Here is a 23,567-nt window from a genome sequence, read left to right on the forward strand (position 1 = left end):
TCATGTGTTTTGCTAAAGTCAAATTTTAATTAAATTTTTAAGTTGAGTGCTGCCATGACATTTTTGCTAGGGAGAAATAAATGGAGAATTAGGAGGGTGGATCAGGTTAGCTCTACCCTCCCACCCTTCCCTCACGCACAGAATCTTGGGCTTAACCTAACACCACCTCTCGCTCTCGCTCTCTCTCTCTCCCGGGGTCCCCGCACTCGTGCATGTCACCGGAAACACAAAACTCCACGTGAACCCCAGCCCTTATCCCAGCTTCGCAAGGGCCCCACCAATGGACCCCGTCCAGCTAATGATTTTTCCACCATTGGACTTACATGTGGCTCACGGGTCCCACTCTCCTTCCGATGAGATTCTGCCGCGTGTTAAACGAGAGCGAGAGATGGCAATGGCGGAGAGAGGAGAGTTAGCAAGCAGAGAGAGAGGAGAGTGAAAGAAAGAAGGAAACAGATCGAGTCAAATCTTTATTGTTTTCCTTTTTTTTATCCAAACGCCACCCGGCGCTGCAGTAGCTGAGGACGAATCTTAGCATGTTGCGTAGGGGGAGATCTTTAAAGCGCGATCTCGGCTTACGGTAGCAATCCCCGCGAGTTCCCACGCAGTGCCACGATTTTGTTCCCCTCCCTCCTCACCTTTTTCTTCCTTCCCTTCTGTCCTATATATACTATAAACCCCATATCTTCCTCCTCCCGCTCTCAAGCTCTCCTATCTCTCTCCTGTCCTTCTCTGTTTTCCTTCCTTTCTCGGTGCAGGCGCACGTTAGCGTCACTCGTAGCACGAACACAAACCAACCGCCCCTTAGGCTTGTTAACGGGAGTTTTGAGGAGATGGCTAACAAATTGGTGTTGTTAATGTTTGCGATCTGCCGCTTGATATCCACCGTCGGCCTGACGCTGGAGCCCGCCGAGCTCCTCCAGTTCGGCGTGGAGGGCCAGCTCAGCCTGGAACCCGCCGATGTCGACCGTGCCTCGGTCGACTTTGGGGGCATGACCAGGGCCGAGCCGATGGCCGTCATGCGCCCGGCCTCGGCTGGCGACGTCGCCAGCCTCGTTCGGGTGGCCTATGGCTCCGCTCTGGGGTTCCCGGTCTCAGCCCGGGGCCATGGCCACTCGATCAATGGCCAGGCCCGGGCACCAGGTGGCGTCGTGATCGAGATGAGCCACGACCGAGCCGCAGGCCACCGGCCGAGGTCCCGCCCGGTGTACTCCCCATCCCTCGGGGAGTACTATGTGGACGTGTGGGGTGGGGAGCTCTGGATCGATGTCTTGAACTGGACACTAGATAACGGCGGGCGTGCGCCCAAGTCGTGGACCGACTACCTCTATCTTTCTGTGGGGGGAACCCTCTCGAATGCTGGGATAAGTGGGCAAACCTTCCACCATGGCCCCCAGCTAAGCAACGTCTATGAGCTTGATGTGGTCACAGGTTGGCTTCACTACTTGATATACTACGTGATGTGTTAAATCAGCTGTTAGCATTCCTAATTTTATACGTTTTCTAATATTATACTTTTGTCCAATGTTTTCTAGGCAAGGGGGAGATCGTGACATGTTCAGAAGAGCAGAATTCGGAGCTATTTCATGGAGTTCTTGGTGGTTTAGGACAGTTTGGGATTATAACAAGAGCTAGAATAGCATTGGAGCCTGCTCCCCAAAGGGTTAGCTTCATAATTTCCATATATAAGTATATGTTTGTTTGCTCTTCTGTTACTGTTCTCTTGACTAGCTGTGATGACTATATAATGAGTTTGGCCTGTGACGACGGACCTAACCAGCCAAGAAAAAGGCTGCTCTCCTCCCTCCCACCCCCTCCCATCCAACATGGGCTTGTTTGGGACCATTTGGTTCTCTCCCACCTTCCCTGAATAAAGAAGAAAGAGGCGCGGCCTAATTACCACCACGCTATCTTGGAATGCCATTCTCTCCAATTGTACACTTGTACAAGAAATCGAAACTTGCGTGCACTTTGCACTGTTTTTCCTGGACAGCATGACACCGACACCTAACCAATTCGGTGGAAAAAGTCATGCAAGACAGCTTGGAGGTAGCCCGGACCTGATGGAGGATGGGTTCATAAACTGGGAGAGAGCCAAAAAAGTGTTTCATGGGAATCTTCTTTCGTTTTCTTTATTGTTATATTTCTTGGTCTCCAAACATGGGCTCTATCCGATTTCTCTTTTTGGTGATCAGGTGAGATGGATTCGAGTGCTCTACTCCAATTTCACAACATTCACTCGAGACCAGGAGCTCCTCATCTCCCTCCATGGCACCCACCGGTTCGACTACGTTGAAGGCTTCGTCATCGTCGACGAGGGCCTCATCAACAACTGGAGATCCTCCTTCTTCTCCCCTCGAAACTCGGTCAATATCAGCTCCATTGGAGCCAACGGTGGTGTACTCTACTGCTTGGAGATGACTAAGAACTACGACGACTCCACTGCCGCCTTCGTCGACCAGGTATTATAATGTTTGTGGATAATAAGGAAGCAGCCCCATGTTTCCTTGGCCTACCTTCTTTTACTCCCATGCCTAAAAGAACCAATGGTAATGGCTTTTGGTTTGCCATAGTTTTTCTTATTCTTAAACAAGCGACAATAATTAAACAACCGCATCGGAGAACATGAAGAAAGATCTCCACACTAGATCTTATTCCACCACCTTTCGCTATTTTATTCCACTGCTGCTCACCTTTACAACCTAACATATAAGGCCACATTTATGACCATATTAGGCTCTCAATTGAAAAAGGAGAGCTTTGCTGACCTTGCTTATAAAAATTCATGTGATGGGCTGCAGGAAGTAGAGGCTTTGCTGAAGAGACTGGAGTTCATACCGGCATCGGTGTTCACGACCGACCTCCCCTACGTCGACTTCCTCGATCGAGTCCACAAGGCTGAGCTCAAGCTCCGGGCCAAGGGGTTGTGGGATGTGCCGCACCCATGGCTCAACCTCTTCGTTCCAGCATCCCGGATCGCCGACTTTGACCGTGGAGTCTTTCGGGGCATCCTCGGGAACAAGACGAGTGGGCCCATCCTCATCTACCCCATGAACAAGCACAAGTAATCACGCCCACATACCTCAAGCCTGCATGCATGCAACCGGCCACACTCATATTTACCAGTACACACACTTGAGACAAAATGACACATTCTTTGGGTATTATAGTAGCCGATCCATGCCATATTGCTTCATTAAACGGCCACTGCATATGATTGCAACCTCCTCTAGTGCCTTGCCGACCTATAAATCACAGCGTTCCTGTGGATGATGACCAGCTCTAATAGCTCCGACCAACTCATCCTCTGAGTCGTTTATCATGTCATGCTAAACCTGCTTCAAGAATTCCACTAAACGTAGCGTTTCGTGCCTCTCCTTCCTCTTTAAAAAAACATGGTGTTAGATCACTTTAAAACACTAGTTAATTCACTTGGATTTGTCCATATATGTTAATCCACCATGATTTGTTAATACCAAAGGTGTTGCTTTCATCAAAACCTAAAAAGAGTTAGGGAGAAGGAATCTCGAAAGAGATAGATTCTATTTAAAATTTGGTTGCTTTAGCTTCTTTGTATCTCACTCCAATCGATGCTCATTGAAGCCTTCCATGACATTGTCCTTCAACATTAAAAGAAGCATACATGTCTATACATATAACTTTTTTATTACCCACACTTAAAACTGTGACCTCTTCATTCTTCAATATGATCAGAGCTTATCATTGGTGGACATATATATTTGTATACGTATACATATATTAACGTTTTTGATATGGGGAAAAAAAATGTAGGTGGGACGAGAGGAGCTCGGCGGTAACACCGGACGAGGAGGTGTTCTACCTGGTGGGCTTTTTGAGGTCAGCCCTGCCTGACTCGGGCGAGTCGACTCAGAGTCTGGAGTACCTGAGCCAACAAAACGAGAGGATTCTAGCGTTCTGCGACGCGGCGGGCATCGAGGTGAAGCAGTACCTGCCGCACCACTTGACTCGGGCCGAGTGGGCTCGGCACTTTGGGGCCAAATGGGACCGATTCATTAGGCTTAAGGCCGAGTTCGACCCCAAGGGCATCCTTGGCTCGGGCCAAGGGATCTTCCCACCACCTTCCTCTCCTTTCTCCTCTTTGTCCCCAGATGAGCATTCCATGACTCGCTAAGGCAGGCATCAAGAGAATGGAAATGGAAATGTCACTACTATGCTGCTTGCATTTTTTTGATGACTTGCTATCGCTCCTTGCTTGGGGTTTTGGGTTGAGGGAAATTGTTGGGTGGTTGCTTTTTGTGTATTTAATACACAAGACAAAGGAAAGGAGGAAGGAACAGAGCTGGATGCTAGAGAGAGATAAGTGGTGGGGACCCACGGAGATTGGACCACTGACCTATGAGGACTTGGTAGCTATAGGGTGCTGGTCTTCCACTATGGAAAAGCAGCCTCCAATCAGAGAGGGTTCGTAAGGTAGGACCGTCCTATTATTTGTCTCCTATAGAAAACAATGCTTAGCCATAGATATATATATTACTTTTTGATGTCCATATATAGGTTTCTTGTACATGAAAATTTATTTGACATTATATAAAGCTCATGGATTTATTGTGGATGCCGACTGCCAAGAAATTAGAGTCTGAAGAATGTTTATTTTGATAATTTTCTTCCTATATCTCCTTCGAGAGTGAAATGGTGTTGTGGACTGTCAGACTGAGACTGCATGCAGACGTCAGCTGTTACGTATCTAATTGAAGAATGAAAAGATTTATCTTCTTCTCTGGAAGAAAACATAATTTCATATAATTTCCCCTATGCTTTATCTTCCTTTTTTTCTGGAAACCATCCATTCATCACTTCTCAAAAATAAATAAATAAATGACAGAACACTAATACCTAATCTAACGTAATAACAATATTTTAATATTTTTTTAAAAAAAAAAGTATATGACATCAACAAATTTGTAGCGGACATGAACACTATTGAGGGTGCTAGTTCTTTTTCCAAGGAAGTAGGTAGCTTCTATTTTGTGTGACAGAATTAGAAATGGATGAGTTGAGAGTACTCAAGAGAGAGGTCCATCCTGCTCCTATTTACAGGACATGAGGAAGAAACGAAAGAAAACCTAGCAAGAAAGCTCTGCAGCACAAAATAGAAATCAGACAAAATTAACCAAAAGAAATCAAAAGATCCAGCCAGCATGCAGAAAAAGAACAAGCACATGAGAGGTTGCTAGTGTTAAATCAAAATCCAAAACAAACCAATAAAGTTTGAGAAGAAAGCTTGGCATTACTACGATCGAGGAAGATTCTAAGTGCGATCATGACGGCAATCATGTTGACATCTAATGCTTTCTCCATTGTAAACAGCCACATCACTTGAGATGACGCTGCCATTGTTTTCATGCCGCGCTTTGCTCATGCCTGGATGTTGGAAGGTGGGTTCTAGTATGTGCCGACCAAAGTTAGGCCCAGAGTTGGAAGCTGTTTCCTGGTTGATTCCATGGACCAATGGAAAAATGGTCAATTTTCCCACTTGAGATGGTTGAGAAGGTAAGTCCAAAAGAATATTGCTAGGTGGACCTAACATATCTCGTACTAGTGGACCCCGAATGTGACACAAATTTGGACAACTGTTTTTTGTTTTTTCAGATAGATACAGAGAATGGGCCACCCAAGATTTACCAGAGATAATCATACAGTAGAAGGGAGTTAAACGATCAACATAGTCGAAGAAGTAGGAGAGTCGAAAATAAAACAACAGAACATCTGGATAGGTAACAGGGGTCGAAGGTAGAGTTTGAAATGAGTCATAGCCTGCAGCTATCATACGTAGTCTGGAGTTATTGAAGAGAAGGCATTTGACCTCTGAAGTTAAGGGGTCTTTAGGATGCTTATCTCCATATTTTGTGTATATCTGCAAGTCAGCAGCAAGTGTTGCATCGATTCATAATGAAAACCACAGAGACAACCAGTATGTGATGCAGCCAGCCCCTTTTAATTTGATCATCAACTTCTCCTTCGAATTTAGACTTTATCAACAAAGGCCAACCAGGAAAATATTCAGAACTTCTCATAGTATTCTACATGTCCAGAGTTTTGTAGAAATTTTGGACAGCTTAGTCATCAGCTCCATCTTCCTCTTCATCATCAGCATGACATTCGATCTACGACTTGCAAGAAAATGATATTTAAGATATATGCAAAGTAAAGATAATAAATAATTCAGAGCCCCATGACTTGGTTGCTGTATTATTGTGATCCATCTAGTATTCTTCAAGTCATTGGATGGAAACGCATTTTCGTTTCAGAATCGACAGCAGTTGGGTGTTCTGAGATTGATGGAAGGGCATGACTTATATTTGGCTGCTAACTTAAACCAGCAATATCCTTGTGAATACCTAAATGACGTGAGCAGTTGGGTTTGGATGGTGGTTGGCTGTCTTTGTGCGCCCCAGATTTTCCATTATAAGACAAAATTTGTTGCAAAACTTGGTCGTAATTTATACGGAAAGAAACTTTTATATTTCCATAAAAAAAATTATTCTTCAAGCTGGTTGGATTCTATATCTGCAACCCAACATCCTTATAATAATAGGAGTGATATAAGGAGAAATTTTTTATGTAGTTAGGACATGCAAGTTAACCCGTGCCCATGGGAATTAATTAACATATCCCTATATTTTAGTGAATTCAATAGCAAGAATCTTGACATTAGGTAAGTTTGATGGTGCAGCTAGATGATGATGCAGGTTGGTGATTTTATTAAGTTATTCTTTCCCTTTGGACTTCCAGGCTAGCCCCTAGTAAACAAATTTAGGCTCAGTGTGGCAAAATTTTTGAAGGGCCAGAAAGCATTTTCTAACTCTTCAAAAGTATTTTTGGAAGATATAATAATATTTGGTAAACAAATCGAAAAGTAGTTTTGTCTTTGTGAGAAAGCTGAAAAGATCTACTTAAGAAAAATTCTATTTTGAAGCTTCTCCCCAAAAGTATTTTCTGACCAATGTCGGAAAGCTGTTTTGATTCTAATAAAATTTTCTAATGACCAAAATACCCACTAATAAATCTCATGATTACATCTTATATTATATCATATCATATTATAATATATTATTATACTATAAATATAATATAATATATTAATATATTAATAATATATTAGTCATATTATATTATATTATTACATTATAGTAGTATAATATATCATATTATTGTAGTAATACATAATTATAATATAATATATTCTATTATTATATTATAAGAATAATATAACATATTATTACAATCATAATATTATATTATTATAATAATAATAGTTATAGTATGATAATATAATATATTATTATTATAGATTATATTATATTCTATTATATGATTATATTATAATATTATTATATTGGTATATATATTAATATTTAATAACAATATAATATTATTATAGTATGCTAAATATAATCTATTGTTAGACTTGATTTTAATCCGTTATATTATACTATATTATACTATATTATTATAATATATTATATTGTAGTAATATTGTACTATTAATAATACATTATTATATCATATCATATTATGTTATATTGTTATGCTATAGTATTCAATATTATATTATACTATATTATTATAATATTGTGTATAATAATAATATTTTAATAGATAATAATATGTAATAGTATATTGTATTATACTATACTATGCATAAATATGTAATATTTTTTATTCTTATTTTAGTTATCAAATATATGTTAAAATTTCGCAGCACTTTAAAAATATAGTTACTAAACAACAAATAGTTTTTTTGTAATACTCTACTACCAAAATCTCTATTTTTTGAAATTTCTACTTCTAAAAGGTATGGTGAATACATAACATACTGGAACGTGAGTTAAAACAAACCGGATTTGTGTTTTGCAATTGGCGCAAAAAAAAAATAAAAAAATAAAAAAATCAGAAGATGCACCAATTGGCCCTTTTCTAAAAGAATAGCCAAGAGGGACATCGATGCAAGATCCTCCATGACGCGGATCTCTTGAACGAAAAAGAGGAGCCCACTTACCTCTCTCCTGCAGAGCTAGATACAAGGGAGGATTTTGAAGTGGTCGCTAAATGAATTATTTGAAAAAGGAGAAAATTTATTGGTGTAACTATTTGGCTGATGGAGGGAGATCGAAGTACATCCTTCTTTCACAAAATTGCATCCGGAAGGGAAAGAAGAAACCCCCTTTGCCTCACTCATGTATGATGGAATTGAATGCACCAATCAAGGGGACATTGCCTCTAAGCTTCATGCCTTCTGCAAGAATTTATTCGGTAACCCTTGCAACTCGGCCATCTCTATTAATTGGAGCTTGCTTCATGACTCTACTATAGCTGACCTTTAGATTTTCACGGCTGCCTTCTCTATTGATGCAATTAAACATGTTGTCTTCTCCCTTTGCATTCTCACAGATGCTGGAATCTAATTAAAGTTGACTTGTTTGCTCTTCCTGAAATTTTTCACGTAGGTGAGTTGGATATGGCAAGGCTGAATTTTGCTAATATTACTCTCGTTCCCAAAAGGGATGGGTAGCTTGTTAACTGGGAGACCGGCTCCCATCCTAAGGAAGAGGGGAATTAAGATTAAAGAATATTAGAAGCATGAAGCTCACGCTACTTGCAGAATGTCCTTGGCAATTGTTACAAGATCCTAGGGTTCCTTGAATGCATTAGTTTTGGAAGCCTATTATTCCAGAAGAAAGGTTGGAAGAAGGTTTAAAAGATCTTCACCCACCTTTTTTCTTTAGTTGGAGAGAGATTTGCAGAGAGGTCGATGCCTTTTGGAATTGCACCTTATTCAAAGTGGGCAATGGCGATGGTGTGGATTGGTTCAGTTCCCCTATCATACCTCAGAGGTTTTCCACAGAGCTACTAAACCAAATACTTATATCATCTCACAATGGAATTGGAGAATGGTGAGCTGGAATATTAAATTTTTCGGCCCATTCTCCCCGTATGAATCAAGACAACTTGAATCTTTATAGGATTTTATTTCTACGATCAGACCCTCAAAGATTTGGATGTACCAGTGTTGGAATTTATAAATAATGGTGGTATTGTCCATCCCTACTATAATATAAAAAATTTGGAAAACCAAGGTACTTGAGAAAGTTAATGTGTTCAAAATAGGTTGCACATAGGAAAAATCCTAGCCAAAAAGAGTTAGAATGGTAAGCACAAGTTGTCCATTATGTGGTTCAAGGATGGAATCAACTCTTCATTTGTTTATAAGATGACCGTTCACCAGAAATATTTGGTCAACATTGAAAAGTCTTCTTAATGTGAAAAGATTGGCCTTCCAACATCCATGATCTCTGAAGTTTATGGAGACTGGTAGTAACAAACTATTTGTTTGATTTTCAACTTTTTATATAAAATCTTTTCTTATTTCTTTTCTCCTTTCCATGTACGTTACACTTTCTTAATTTTTATTAAAATCAGAAAAAAAAGTTCTCGTATCCTTCGGCTGATTCGACTGAATAAAAATGATAATTTAATAAAAAATTTAAATAAATAAATAAAATGATTCACCGAGTTAAAGGTCTGTCATAGATGGTTATAATCAGACAGATTCTTTAAGAGAACAGTTGGGCGTGCATGTTTTTCATGCACACGATTTATTTTTTTTTCCGTTCTTGGCTTGGCATAGTTTTTGCACGTAACTTTTTTTCTTTTGTTTTTTTTTTTTTTTTTTTTTTTTTTTTTTTTGCTTAGGCGGGCGCCTCATAGCACACGAGTACAGACACATCCAATAAAAGCTAAAAATAAAATATTGCAGAGGTAGAAAGTTTTGGACAACTCTCCACCCTGCGTCTATAGAGTACCGCCTGAATGACTAGCCACGTAAAAGACCATCCAATTTGCGGCCTCATTGACTTTTCTATAAATATGTTTGGCCTAAAAGGTCTCTCCATTTCTGCCCATGGCCCAAATGTCTCGGACCAAGAATTTGCATATAACTTTTTAAGAAGCACATTGAGTCCATGTATATTTTGACTTTTTATTTTAGATACAGAAATAAGAAAGTATATCTAATGCATGGTCACAATCCTACTAATTATGAAATATGTAAAACTGAAGAAAAAAAATTATTATATTGTATTACTAGATATTTCGCCATGCATGATGCAGGCGTGCTAGAGGCCTTAGAACAGCTAAGAACCAATAAAATAAATGGGCTTACGGAGTGCATTAATGGACTATTTGGGAGTAAACAAAACAAGGACACGGTTCTCCAAAGTCTCATGCATGTCCCAACTTTTGATTTTTTTTATTTCTTTGGGTACATAAACTTTTGGTTTTAATAATATTAGGTCTGACAAGCTGTCAGCTTGATTGAACATGGGCCGAATAAATAGATTTGGGTGGATATCTTTTAAAGCCGGTTCGATTTTGGCTAATCCCCACTCAAAGGGCTCCCTAAAGGTGACTGGTTGGGAACATGCCGGCTTCTAGACCTAACATAGTTGAATTTTACCCAGTTGTCGTTTCATATGATTTGATTCACTTAAAAAAGAAAAAATAAAAACAGTCTAGAGAGAGTGACCGACGGAAGTCATGGGCTTTTGGGATGTAGGCTGCATTTTAGCTAGTTTCATTCTTTATTAATTTATTGCTGTCGTATATCTTAATTTTTTTCTAAATTTATGATGATTATCATAATATCTTTGAAGTTAAATTTATTTGTATTGGCTCTGATCATGTTTTCCTTTTTTTTCAGTTATAGGTGAGGTTAATGAATGAAAAGTTAAATTGGTTGGTGAGTGATTATGGATTTATGTTAAATAAATGCATTAGTATATGACAATATTTTCAACGCTCGACTAGACTAGAGGCAAATCTAACCCAATCTAACTCATTGCTACTTCTAATCCACATGAATTCCTTAACTGAAAGAAATTTATGATAGAGGGTCATGATCATTGATAAAGGAAATTAACCAAATATCTAGTGAAAGCATTTGTAGAAAGAATGCTTGCAAGTCCTTTAAAAATATTAATCTTTTAAATACCTTTTAGAACATTGTGTACAAATAAACAAATCGATAAAGCATATTCCAATTGGAATTTAAAATTAGCAATGTAATGCCATCTTTTGAACATTTTAATTGAAATTAAAAATAAATTTTGAAAGAGTGAGGATAACTCAGTTAGGAAAGCGTTGGATTGAAAAATCAATACAACATTGGACTGAAGAAATGAAGGTCACGTGTCTTCTTTATATCCATTGTAAATTTTAGATTTTGTTTCGTTTCTTCTTGTTGCCATTTTTGTTGACTGTGTAGCACCATTGATGATGTGACAAAGATCATTTAGACTGTTTAATGAAAATCATTATACACATTAACAATTCTGTGAAAGCCAAATGCTTTTCATTTTCTGCTATTATTCTTCATCCACTTTCTCATATCTACGAGAGAGTTAACATAAAAAAAATTAGCTCATCACAAAGAACATGAAATTTACAAAACTCTTACTATAGAAAGATTAGCTTTATTTGAAAAGTTATATAATGCCATACCTGCTAATGCTACTTTATTGGTCATATCCAATATCCCATTTTTTAAAGGTATTAAATAGCCTAATCCTATCCAAAAAAAAATGTCATGCCCCTAAGATCCTATCCAAAAAAATGTCATGGTGGATCTATAGATTAAATTTGAAAAAAAAAAAGTTTGACAATGAGTAATGCATCTTCAATTTTTTTTTTGTATTAATGTCATTAAAGTGCTGAAAAAAGAATTTGATATCATGAGATTAAGAGAAAACGCAATAATTATGAATTCTTAACTTTATTTCTACTATAAGTTATAACTCTTATGAAATCATGTCATAAGTGCTCCACATATATCATGTTATAACTATTTTACAAACATCTTTATCATCATGGATGCATGTACAAGTCTTATTTCCCCTTTTAAAGTGGTAGAAAAATCAATCCTAAATTGGCCTATATTAGTGTTGTACAAGTTTAAAGAGAAGATAAATCCTACAAACAAGATTTAAGCCAATATTACTATTAGGCACAATAAATCGAGAATACAAACCAATAATTGTGATGAACATATCTAGAATTCCGAATGACCCAAAATTAATCAAGTATGAATAGTTTAATCTTAAGGTTGCATTTTAAAGAACTATGTTTGGTTCATGTCAAGACTAATCAAAAACTTTTTAATTGTAAAAAATTTATAGACTCAGATGATGTGAAATTAAACCACTATGTTATAATATCAAGCTAAATAGTTATACATCTGTGTGTAACAATATGAACCAATTTTTAATTGTGTGCAGAATCTCAATTCAGTCGTAATGGAAGCTACTCCAAAAGGGGTGATCTTGATTGAAGCAAATCTCCTCACAAACTATAGTTGCATTCAAAATAATGTACTGTAAAAATATTTTGAGATGGGCCAGTGCAGATATATATATAGTACTCTATGCCTCACATATGCTTCTTGCTCCTGTTAAAACTAAAATTTTGTTCTAACTGAAAGCAAATTTTAAATGCACTAACTACTATAGATGTTGCTTAACCTACAAAAACAAACTCATCATGCTCCATCGTGGTTTATCTCGATTGACAATACGATCCATTTTGTTTGAATCAGAGATAGATTTCTATACATCGCATGCCGTCAATTCTGTTTGAATTGGAGGAAGATTTTTATGCACCACAATTGTGTACTTGTTTTCCTACTACCATAAACTCCAACGAAGGAAAGGATGTGAATTTGAGTACGATATCCAACTCTTTCTTTCCTCCTCATGATTTTGTATGTGTTTAAGAGAACAACTTTTTAGTTTTAACTGGTGATTGAAGTCTGAAAAGAGATTTTGTGATGCCATAGAGGTTTTGGATATGCAGCAACTTGCTAATCTTGTATCTATTATGATTTTTTTGCAAATAGATTTTGCTTTTGCTCTCTCCTTATATTTTAGTGCAAGAAAAATCGAGGAATAAGAGACATAATGTGGCATGAAAGTTGGATCTGCAGGACAGCAAGGCTAGCATTTATATGGCTCCTGTCACATTAGATAATGCCAATCATGGATCCATACATTCTAAATCCAAAAACATACTTATCAAACTATACTGAAAATTGATGACACATAAAAAATCCAATAAACTATCAAAATAGTTAGCCCAATCTTCAAGCAAATGTTACATGTATGTGTATGCATGAATGGTTAACTTTTAAAGGATGTATGTGAGCTTTATCGGTCTAAAATGAGTTGGAATTTGTAGCACTCTTCTTTTTTTTTCAATTAAATTCCTCGTCGTAGCCTAATTCAAGCCAAAAAAGACAAGTAAATCCACAGTCAGGTTCTCACTTGATGGATTAGTCAAACCTAACTAATTTCATCTTGTTTCACACTACATCTAACTGATTGTGATCTAAAAACCAACAAAGTAAGGAAGGTATAGACTGAAACACCTAGGGTGCAGACCAAATGGGATGTGGTCTAGGTCTAAAAGAGTAAAAATTATTGGCCTATAACGAGACCTTTATGGATTGGAATCCAAGGAGGATAGCTACACCCATATTCCTACTATCCATAATGTGAGAGGAGGAATAGCATTACTTATCATGTATAGTAGTAGTTAGCCATATTGCAAATAATAGCAAGAACATATGTTCAAGAGAAGTAGTTGCACCATCTTACCAATTACAGGAAGCAAATATCAAATTATAATGTCGAGAAAAAGGCCTTTCGATCCAGAACATATAAATAAATCCTAATTTATCTTTATTATCTTTGCATTAGTTTTACTTTATCTTACACTTTATTTACCAATATGACTCTATCTTAGAAATAGTGTTAACTTAGATCTCTTCTATCATAGCCTAGGCTACACACTATTTCTATCTAAAACTATCTTTTCTCATTAGTGATATGATGATTGTGAAAATCCTTAAAGATCGAGGTATCTAGACTCATACTACTCTTGTATCCTCCTTTTGATTACTTTCTTGCCAACTATTCTAATGCTAATATATACTTGTGGATCTATCTATTCCTTACTATTAGACTTGTCATGCAGCTTCTCTGATAGACCCGCCAAGAAACAAGTTTCTTTGGCTATCTGGAGAGAACAGCAGGCAAACCACATCTATAAAGGTGTCATTTCATTTATGGCTGAAGTTAGATCAATAACTAATTTAGTATCTACATAATTGATAAATTATGTACAATAATACATTGGTACACAATGCGCGCACACATAAAAAAAAGACAAACAATGCCCATCAATGTTATTAAGCCCATTGATGCACATCACATGTAAGTTGTAATAAAGAAGAAAATTATAATAAGACGAATGAGAAGTGATGATAACATAAAAACTAAAATTAACTTCAGGCATTGCAATTGATCTTGTTGATAATTGTTAATTGAGCGTTCTGCACATGCTTTCTTGTTGAACACAAACCTTGTCCCAAAATTGTTCTTAAAATTATGTAACTAATGAAATTATAAAAAGATGTAGCAAATGAACAATGAGATGATTTGTGATAGGTGAGGTTTAGATATCAACCAAAATAACACCATCATGATATTACCTCTCCTTTAAATATAGGATATTATCGATTTTCAACTATTAATTAATTTTCTAGATTTTAGCAGAAACATGTCATGAATCAAAAAGAAAGCATGTCTAGTTGATAAGATTTGCAAAGTTGGCAATATCTAATCATGCTACCTAGATTATATATAACACATATCTAATTTCTGAATAGGGGTAAGATATATTTATCTACTATCTAGATATAACTAAAAGACTTGCATTATCTTTTAAAAAGACAATAACCATTAGTTATATCATTTATCCCCAAGTCTAATTTGGATCATGAACACTGGGTGGGATAGAATAATTATCATGTCATATCCTTGAACATGTCCATAGTGGATCAAATTATGGGGTGGAGTTGCTAATTCCCTGGCATGGGAATCGATGGTTCCTAAGATTCTCCAAAATTCCACCTTTTTCCATATTTTATCCCCTGTAATTAAGGAATAGCAAAATGGTTTCTCCTTTGTTGAGGAAGAGTCTCAGATGTGATAGGTTAGGGATTTAATTGATCTTATATGTTTATGGACCTATCCAACTATTGGTACAAGATTTTGGGTTAGGTTAATTTGAACATGGTATCAGGATTTTTTTATGCTCCTATGTATTAATCGTCATGTCACTCCTATTCAACTCATAGGGTAAAGATTCTAATTAATCTTATATACACTTTTGGGTTGGATTTGAACATCAGTAGCAAAAATAAATTAAAAAACTAAAGGCATGCTTATCTTTTTATCCAAAAAAAAATACTCCTATGTCAAATGCATATTGAATAATTAAATCGGCATACAAATATTTAACCTAAACAAATTTTTTTTTCTATTTATCTCATGTTATCTCTATAGTAGTCATGCCTATTTATAAATATATCAAATAGTTCACTGAATGACTTACATGCATTTGAACCAGGCTCTCCAGTTTAAAAGAGTGACACATATTTTATCGAAATACTTAAAACAATGAAAATATTGACAATATATATTAATCAAATTTCATGGAAAAATGATGTATAATGGTTAATGAATTAATAAGTTAAATAAAAGCTCTAGAAAATTAAAAAAAAAGGAGGGCTTTTGACAGAAACAATAGCTGTGATATTAAGGGCAATATATATTCAGGCTGGACCAGTTCGGCGGCCACAACTCGAGCCGGAACGCAGCGAACGGGTTCAAGGATCGCCCAACCCAAAGTAATCCTGATCTAACTTCAATTCGAAACGATGGCACCGGTCTAGCATGAACCGGACCTAAACCGGTCCAATTAAATTCCAACTTCTTATTCCACATAAAAATGAAATCACGGGCACGGGATCAAATAAACGTTAACCGTCGGATCTAGGTCATTTGAGGACCCCTCTTTTATAGTCATCCGGTGACGAGCTTCCTCCTCCTCTCGGGTTTAGTCTCCAGCTTCGAAGAAGAGAGGAGGGGAGAGAGAAGGGAGTGGAAGATGGTGCAGCGATTGACGTATCGAAAGAGGCATAGCTATGCCACCAAATCGAACCAGACCAGGGTAGTCAAAACCCCAGGTGAAGATCAGATTGCGGCGCTCTTTAATTGTTCGAGGGTTTATGAGATCTTTTAGGTTTTTCACTGTTGATTGATTGAATCTTTTTTCTCTTTGTTCCGTTTCCATTCGAATCGGAATTTGTGGATTTGTCGAATATTTCGTTTAGATCTCATCATCTGAGATGCTGGGGTTTGAGGTGTTGTGATTTTTTTTCCCCGAGTGGGTGATTGTCATGCTTTATTTTTGTTTAACATTGAATGGACGTTGCTTCGATACCGCAGGTGGCAAGCTTGTGTATCAGTACACTAAGAAGAGGGCAAGTGGCCCGAAATGCCCTGTGACTGGCAAGAGAATCCAAGGGGTATGTGGTTCTTGTTTAACCATCTCTTTTCCAAAACCTTTGTGAATGCTTAATATTGAGCTTTTCCTTACGCGTATCTTTTCCCTCTCACTATTAGTTGATAGCATTTTAAGGTTTAGATGGTTGCTTTATAATTATTCAGTTTATGAGCTGGATTTTTGTGGTCTAAGATAATACATTTGTCTCGAGATGGTTAGCATGTAGCATCCCATTGACAGTGCTTCATCATTGTATATAAATTTCTGCTGCTTGTTCATATAAAAAGGAAGGCATGGATGTCACCAATTGAATGTATATACAACACGTACTGTCAATATGGTTGGGATGTTGGAATCATTAAACATCAAGAAATTATACTATATGGGCTAAAGAGAAAGTTATGTTAGTGTTTGGATATAGGATGTTGGATTTTATCATTCATTTTGAGATCTTAAATGTTTGAGTAACAATAAATGGTTATGGTGCATTGTGGATGTGGATAAGAGATATGGACAATGGTATTACAGATTTTTTGTTATGGTGTATTTGAAAAAGGAAAAGGACAATTGATAAGTTATATTACATTTTTATATGGGCGGTCAAGGGACCACTTAGTGCATATGCAATATGTAGGCTGCACAACAGGTGCTTGTGCAGCTGCTTTTTTAACTATTATAAATAAATTAAATATATGGAAGTATAACAAAGCAAAATTAATTGTAGTAATCTATTTTGATAAATAGTAGCCATATTAGTAACAATAACAACTAAATTCTAGTGCTTATTTGTTGATACTTTATACCTAATGAGTTATATTTATAACTTAATCACCATATAAACCTTATTAACACTGTATGGGCCCATGTAAACCATATGAAACCTGACCATCATGTCTAACCTAATTCATTTTCATTGTTCCGCATATATGCGGTGTGTGTTGTATATCACAACCACATTTAGGCAATACAGTGCAGTCGACACACCACATTTGCTTATGCAGATTCATATGCAACCCATGAACCATGTTTTAAAAAAACAAAGGTATTTCTATGTATTTTCATGTATGTATGTATGTATATACTAGTGTATGCATATAGGGGCAGCAAAAATTGCCCCACCACTGGGGTCAAGACTTTTAGCTAGGATCAGCTACAGCTCAGATTTTCTACGGAATTTCAATGTGTCAGATATTGGCCCAAGCTTTGGACCTGGCTTGAGTCATAAGGATACAGTCTTTTTGGATAGAAATAGTTTAGGTTTGGGTTGATCATGATCTTGGATAAGAATTTTAGAAGTAAGTAGTCTTTTTTGGATTCCAGTTGTGAAATGATTTTCAAATTAAGCGGTAAGAACTGTAAATGTTGGATTTGATAGGTCAGCATAGATTTTTTACGAACTTGAGTACAAAATAGATTAAGTTAGGTTTAAATGGGTAAACCGAAATGACCTGTTGGTGAGTATACGTCAAGAGATCTCAACCCGATGTTGGGTTGAGTCAAGGTTTTGTATGTTCTTGTCTTTACTTGATCGAACTCAAGCATGTTCTGACCCATTGCCATCCCTATGTGCGTCTATAAACAACAAGTTGGGGTTATGTAGTTTGTATAATTTTCCTTTAGGTGAATAACTAATTAAAATTCTTGTGATAATCCTTATTCAGAATGATTATAGACAGGGTATTTTGGAAAGGAAGATCACATCACATAGATTCTATCTCCGTCTCTTTGCTTATCTTTTCCTCATTGCTCAACACATGTAACACCTAAAATCTCGTATGTTCATCTGATCCAGTCTTGACTGAATCTTTCTGCATGTGTGTGTCTACTGTGAACACAACCCACAAGTCGGCTATGTCAGAAAAGAAAACAGGTTCAAGACATTCTCTACCCTCCACTCTGATCGTGGAACATATTATAACGCAATATGAATGTTGAACATGTATCTAAGTAAAAGCAAAATCTTTGCAGATAAATCTTTGACTATACCCCTTCTATCTATTAAAAAAATCTCAACCAAAATTTGCCGTACCGTTGGGACCATATTGTACCAGGCGTACCATACAATATCGATACGGAACCGGTATGGAGTACCATATCCTACCAATACTCGGTATATTGAATCTTACCATACCGTACCGCATACTGAAACTATAATAGAATGGTACTGGTATGGGGTCCAGTACTAAGACAACGAATCTTGATCTCAACTATGAAGAGATTCAAAGATCCTATATCTAATACATATAGCTGTTATTTTCCTTAAAAACATAAAAAGAAGGAAAATGTGGTGATCATAATTGGGATTTGTCCATGATTTGATACCCCCCCCTTCCCCTTTTATAAAAAAAAAATGAATCGATTTTGATTGGAAGTATTCAACATGTCCCATGTTCCAGGTGTACTATCATTCTTTACATGCAGGATTGGCCTCAGCTAGACTACAAAGACCTGTTTTGGATTTTAATGTCATGGATTACTGTCTTTATTAGCATTATATTTCATATATTCATTGAAACCCTGCACTTTAACTGAGGTTACCATACATTATTGTAGGGAATCCGTTTTGACATGCCTTCTTGGAATATACTTTGCATATTTGTTTGTCGTTTAGGAAAACATTTTGGTTTCCATATACATTCTTATAATGCAGTTAGTGTACTGTATTATTTGATCTTGCTTGGCAGATTAGAGTTCAACTTTTTGTTCTATTACCAGACGCAGATAACTTACAATTTCTTTGAATTTGATCAACAAACTTTTCTGCTCTTGGTGTTTTGATATTGATGTTGCCAGATATTTTTAACTGGTTTATATTTCTCAACAATTGCTTCTACTGGATGACCAAAGAAACGTAATTGAAATTGAGTAGAGTGGAAATTGGTTGATGTGACATTTTGATTTTTCTTAAACGTGGTATAGAGAAGAATTGTTTCCCCATTTGGAAATTGTGGAACACCTTATGACTCGCAAGTTAAGGTGATTAAGATTCTTTTTGAATCATGGCATATGGGGAAACCTGGTTTGGTGTTTGAAAAATTTTAAAATTTCAGAAATATGATTTTCTAAAGTTGCTTTGTTGTTTATCTTTTCTCAGATAGTTCTCGGTGCCTTTTTTGAATATATCATATCTAGTTCTGAAATCTAGTCATACTCTTCCATTGGATATATACTTAAATGAGGATGAGTGCCTGTTATCAGGATCCCTTCTTGTACTCGAATCATGGATGAAATTCCATTCTGTGGTTACTTTTTTGATTCTTTGAACTTCATTAATCTAGTTACTTTTTGCAGTCTTGGGTGATGAAGAGAAGAATGCATGAGAATGTGAATAGTGTTCAAGTGTGCAACTGTTTAAAATTTATAAAATATTTTTAGACCTTTTTGAGAGTGGGCTTTTATGCATTAAATACCATATAAAATTAATGTGCATGGGTAGGCAGTAGGTCAGTTGCCTATCAAAATGCATTTCCGATGCGACAGTTTGCAACAAATGTGCAATTTGCTTAGGTTGGTGGACATTGACTTGAGCTTGTTTATCACTGTTGTCTTGCCTGGGGTTTGTCTTGATCTTCAACAGTGCCAATTGACTAGTATATATAGTTTCCCGCTATAGCCTATTTAGTATGTGTATTATCTGTTGGCTCTGATTTGTCATATTTTGCATGATGTATTTTGGAAACTTTTGGAAGTTTTTGAGGTTTTAATATTTGGTGGATACTTAAGATTGTTGCTTCTGTAGCATTAATGTCTCTTCTTAATTGTTGCCTACATACGAGGAAGCATGATGTCTATTTTTGTACTTTTAGATTCCTCACTAAGACTGCTGAGTACAAGAGGTCTAGATTGTCTAGAAACCAGAGGACCGTGAACCCGTGCTTACGGTGGGGTTTTATCAGGCAGTGCTGTCAGGGAAAGGTCAGTAACCACTTCATTTGCCGGCTTGTATCGGTTTGATTATTTACATTGCTCTAGTCTTGTATATGTTCATAACACTAGTTGGTTTTGTAGGATCATTCGAGCTTTTTGGTTGAAGAGCAGAAGATTTGTTAAGAAATGTTTTGAAAAATCAGAAGGCAAGGAAAAGCAAGCCTCTAAGAGCTAAAACAAGAGAGCAGCAAAATGGCTTGAATTTTTGGGTGTACATAGAAAATTTTTGACTAGCACGATGATGATTATGAGGACTTTGGCATGGAGTTTGGTTGAGATAATTGTTCAATTTTACAGGCTATGGATTTGTTCGGGAAGTTCAGGGATAATCGATCCGATCGTAGACTTTGGTTTGACTATTGTTGGTTTGTACTAGCACTCGAATATTTGTTAAACACAGGTTCGTCCGGTAACTGGTTTACTAGTGGCTCCTGATACTTTTACACTGCTTTTTAAAAATCAATCATTTTGGCATTAGTAGGCCAAGATTGCTCTCTCTCTCTCTCTCTCTCTCTCTCCTCTCTCTCTCTATATATATATATATATATATATATATATATATATGTATGTATGTATGTATGTATGTATGTTATGTGTGTCGTGTATATATATATATATATATCGCGCTCGTAAACCAATGTCACCTTTTCACTGGTATGTTGAGTCTGGACTCACTGGATTTGGGAGTCTGCCTTTATGAGGTATATGAATAACTTCTTTTCTTGACTGGGCTGTGTTCAACCTTATAATCCTGCCACTTAACACTTGGTCAGCCAATGCTTGGTTACATTTCTCCTGATGAATGGGCTGGTTATGCTTTCTGTTTTTCTCCTAAATGGTTTGGTGTTCCATTTCCTTTATATAACTTTTTCTAAACCTTTATTTAAGATTATTTTACGTTTAAAGACGGACCTCTTTATTGGCCGACACATGGCTTTGAGCTATTCTGTGCTCCTCTTCAGTTTTACAGGGTTGCAAGGAGGAAGGGAGAGAGGGGGGACCTGTTTCAAATAATTGATGAAAGGGTATAATATTTACCCAGTTAATTGGATGGATGGTGTCAGCTTCGACATTTTGCAAAGCACATATTATCAGCTTCGACTTTCATGAAACCCTCTGAGAGCTTTCTCCATGCCTGTTGCAGGCGTACCTACTGCCTTCCCTGAATCGCTTGCGGTGCCTGCCCTTTATCGAATTCTACGCGGTGATCCATACCGGAGCTACTCCTTGCTGTTGGGATTAGAAATTAGAGACCCTATCCTCCCCTTGCATGCTCTGCCATTACATATCCCGTACTGCTGGTTAGCCCATTTCCAAACATTGGAAGCTGTGTTAATTACCCCTACTCGTCGCAGTCTAAATTTCTCAACCTGCAATCGCAGTTTACCAATCCTGATCATTTCTAATTTGTGCGTGCCATTCATTTAACCCCACCCTTTGGATAAATCAAATTCAAGAACTGGCGTGCTACAGTCTCATCCAACCACGTCCTCTAAGCCGTATCTGAGAAGTTCAAATGACAGCATATATTTGAGATGCATATGTTTGTTCGCGGCGAAAAGTTTCGAATGACAGCTTGAAAAGCTCTTGGCTTACACAAGGATCAGAATCAAGATGCGACTGTTACGCAACGAAGTATTGCTAGGAGCTGCCTGTCCTGCAAGTGCTATATCACAGTGGATAAGGGAGCCAGCAGGTGAAGCATTTTCCTATGCGATTCTATCTATATGCCATTAATTCAAAAGGAAAGGATTCAATCATGGATTGCTTGGCTGTAACACAAAATTATCCAACTGTCTAAATGTCCAATTGATTTGGTTCAACATTGAAAAAAAATAATAATCATTTAGTAAGAATGACAATGCAAATTCTAATAAAACATCCTAGATTTTCTTTAAAAAAAATAAAAAAAGGCATCAAGCAATAAGAAAATCATCCAAAAATTTTTATTGATTCATTTCATTTTGTAGTATATCATTCTTACTTCAGTTTGCACTTCTATCTACCCCCGTTGTGGGAGCTGGTAGGATTATAACATATATAACAAATACATATCACCATGGCTGCAGATTGTTGTGAAGAAAGTGAACAAGAACAAAACATGTTTGGCTGAAATGATCAAGAGTCCTATACATAAAATGTAGTGAAACTTTGTAAAATTTCATCATTGTATTATGAACCATTTGTTTGATGACACATGACAGTAACCACTGGTAGCACATAATTAAACATATATCTTGAAAAGTCAGCATGAACCCAACAAGAATCTTTCAGACAGATTTTTACTGAAGAATATTATTGAAGCAGGGATTGAGGGAGGACTTTGTAAGGTTCAATATTCCATTGGGGTCCAATAGCTTCTTGATAGATGCCATTAGTTGCACCTGTTCGCATATGCATATACAATTGACAAATAAGAACCTCAACATTATATAATTATTAATGAAAACCTAAAATGCACTAAATAGCATCAGGCAGCCAGAGGCGATTTCAAAATTCAAACTCATAAAATTCATCATCATATATGCTGAAATAAAAGAAGCAACATTTATACAGCTTCATAAATTCACCTTCAGGCAAGAGCACAATGGCATCGCCCTGTGGGATCAGCTGCTTACATCATTCTAATTCTAGATGAACTATCAACTGAGTCATGTATAAGATTGTATTATATTTACCAATCTATCATACTTAAGTTATGTAAAAGAAAAGGTATCAAATTCCCTAGTTTTTTCAAAGATCTTCCGGTCATCTTGAGGCATTTCAAATTTGATTAGAAGGCAGAAAAAGTGTACACATCTTACTTTTTTTTTATAGAATTCTTCCAACACAACTAAAAAGGTTTGAACCTCTAGATCTTCCCCAAGGGCAAGCCTATATCAGAGGGGTGCCAACCAACTGAGCTAACAACTTTTGGGCTATATACCTCTTAGTTTTATAGTATAACAAATATTTCTTTTGGTTCATGATCAAATTACACTTGTGTAACACTTATGGAGTTGCAACCGGCGTAACAAGTTGCACCTTTTTTTGGAATAGATGATGGAGGCCCTACATTGATCATTTGAGCTATTGGATGTGATCAATTACCTCTAAACTACTTATATACAAAAATTATGTGATTTTGAGACCCTTAGCCTATGTATCAAGTGGTCACAAAAAACATACACTGCACATATTATTTGAACTGCCTAATT

The 23,567-nt window shown here is 36.8% G+C and overlaps 2 protein-coding genes and 1 pseudogene across 2 annotated transcripts in view; 2 read left to right on the plus strand and 1 right to left on the minus strand.

The window, feature by feature from the left end:
- Positions 1-452: 452 nt before the first annotated feature.
- On the plus strand, positions 453-4,611 carry LOC103717796 (cytokinin dehydrogenase 5-like). The gene is made up of 5 exons (XM_008806315.4): positions 453-1,431; positions 1,536-1,663; positions 2,196-2,462; positions 2,802-3,064; positions 3,793-4,611. The coding sequence occupies exons 1-5, from the start codon at positions 834-836 to the stop codon at positions 4,151-4,153; spliced, it is 1,617 nt and encodes a 538-aa protein (XP_008804537.2). The 5' UTR covers positions 453-833; the 3' UTR covers positions 4,154-4,611.
- Positions 4,612-15,962: 11,351 nt separating this feature from the next.
- LOC103717808 lies at positions 15,963-20,762 on the plus strand (annotated as a pseudogene).
- Positions 20,763-22,480: 1,718 nt separating this feature from the next.
- Positions 22,481-23,567, minus strand: part of LOC103717795 (probable D-2-hydroxyglutarate dehydrogenase, mitochondrial) — a 33,817-nt gene continuing 32,730 nt past the window's right edge. Inside the window, 2 exon segments of the mRNA XM_039134555.1 lie at positions 22,481-22,703; positions 22,706-22,754. Coding sequence (XP_038990483.1) covers positions 22,666-22,703; positions 22,706-22,754 — 87 coding nt within the window. The 3' untranslated portion in view covers positions 22,481-22,665.

The sequence above is a fragment of the Phoenix dactylifera genome, chromosome 16 (genome assembly GCF_009389715.1).
Source record: "Phoenix dactylifera cultivar Barhee BC4 chromosome 16, palm_55x_up_171113_PBpolish2nd_filt_p, whole genome shotgun sequence".
Lineage (NCBI taxonomy): Eukaryota > Viridiplantae > Streptophyta > Magnoliopsida > Arecales > Arecaceae > Phoenix > Phoenix dactylifera.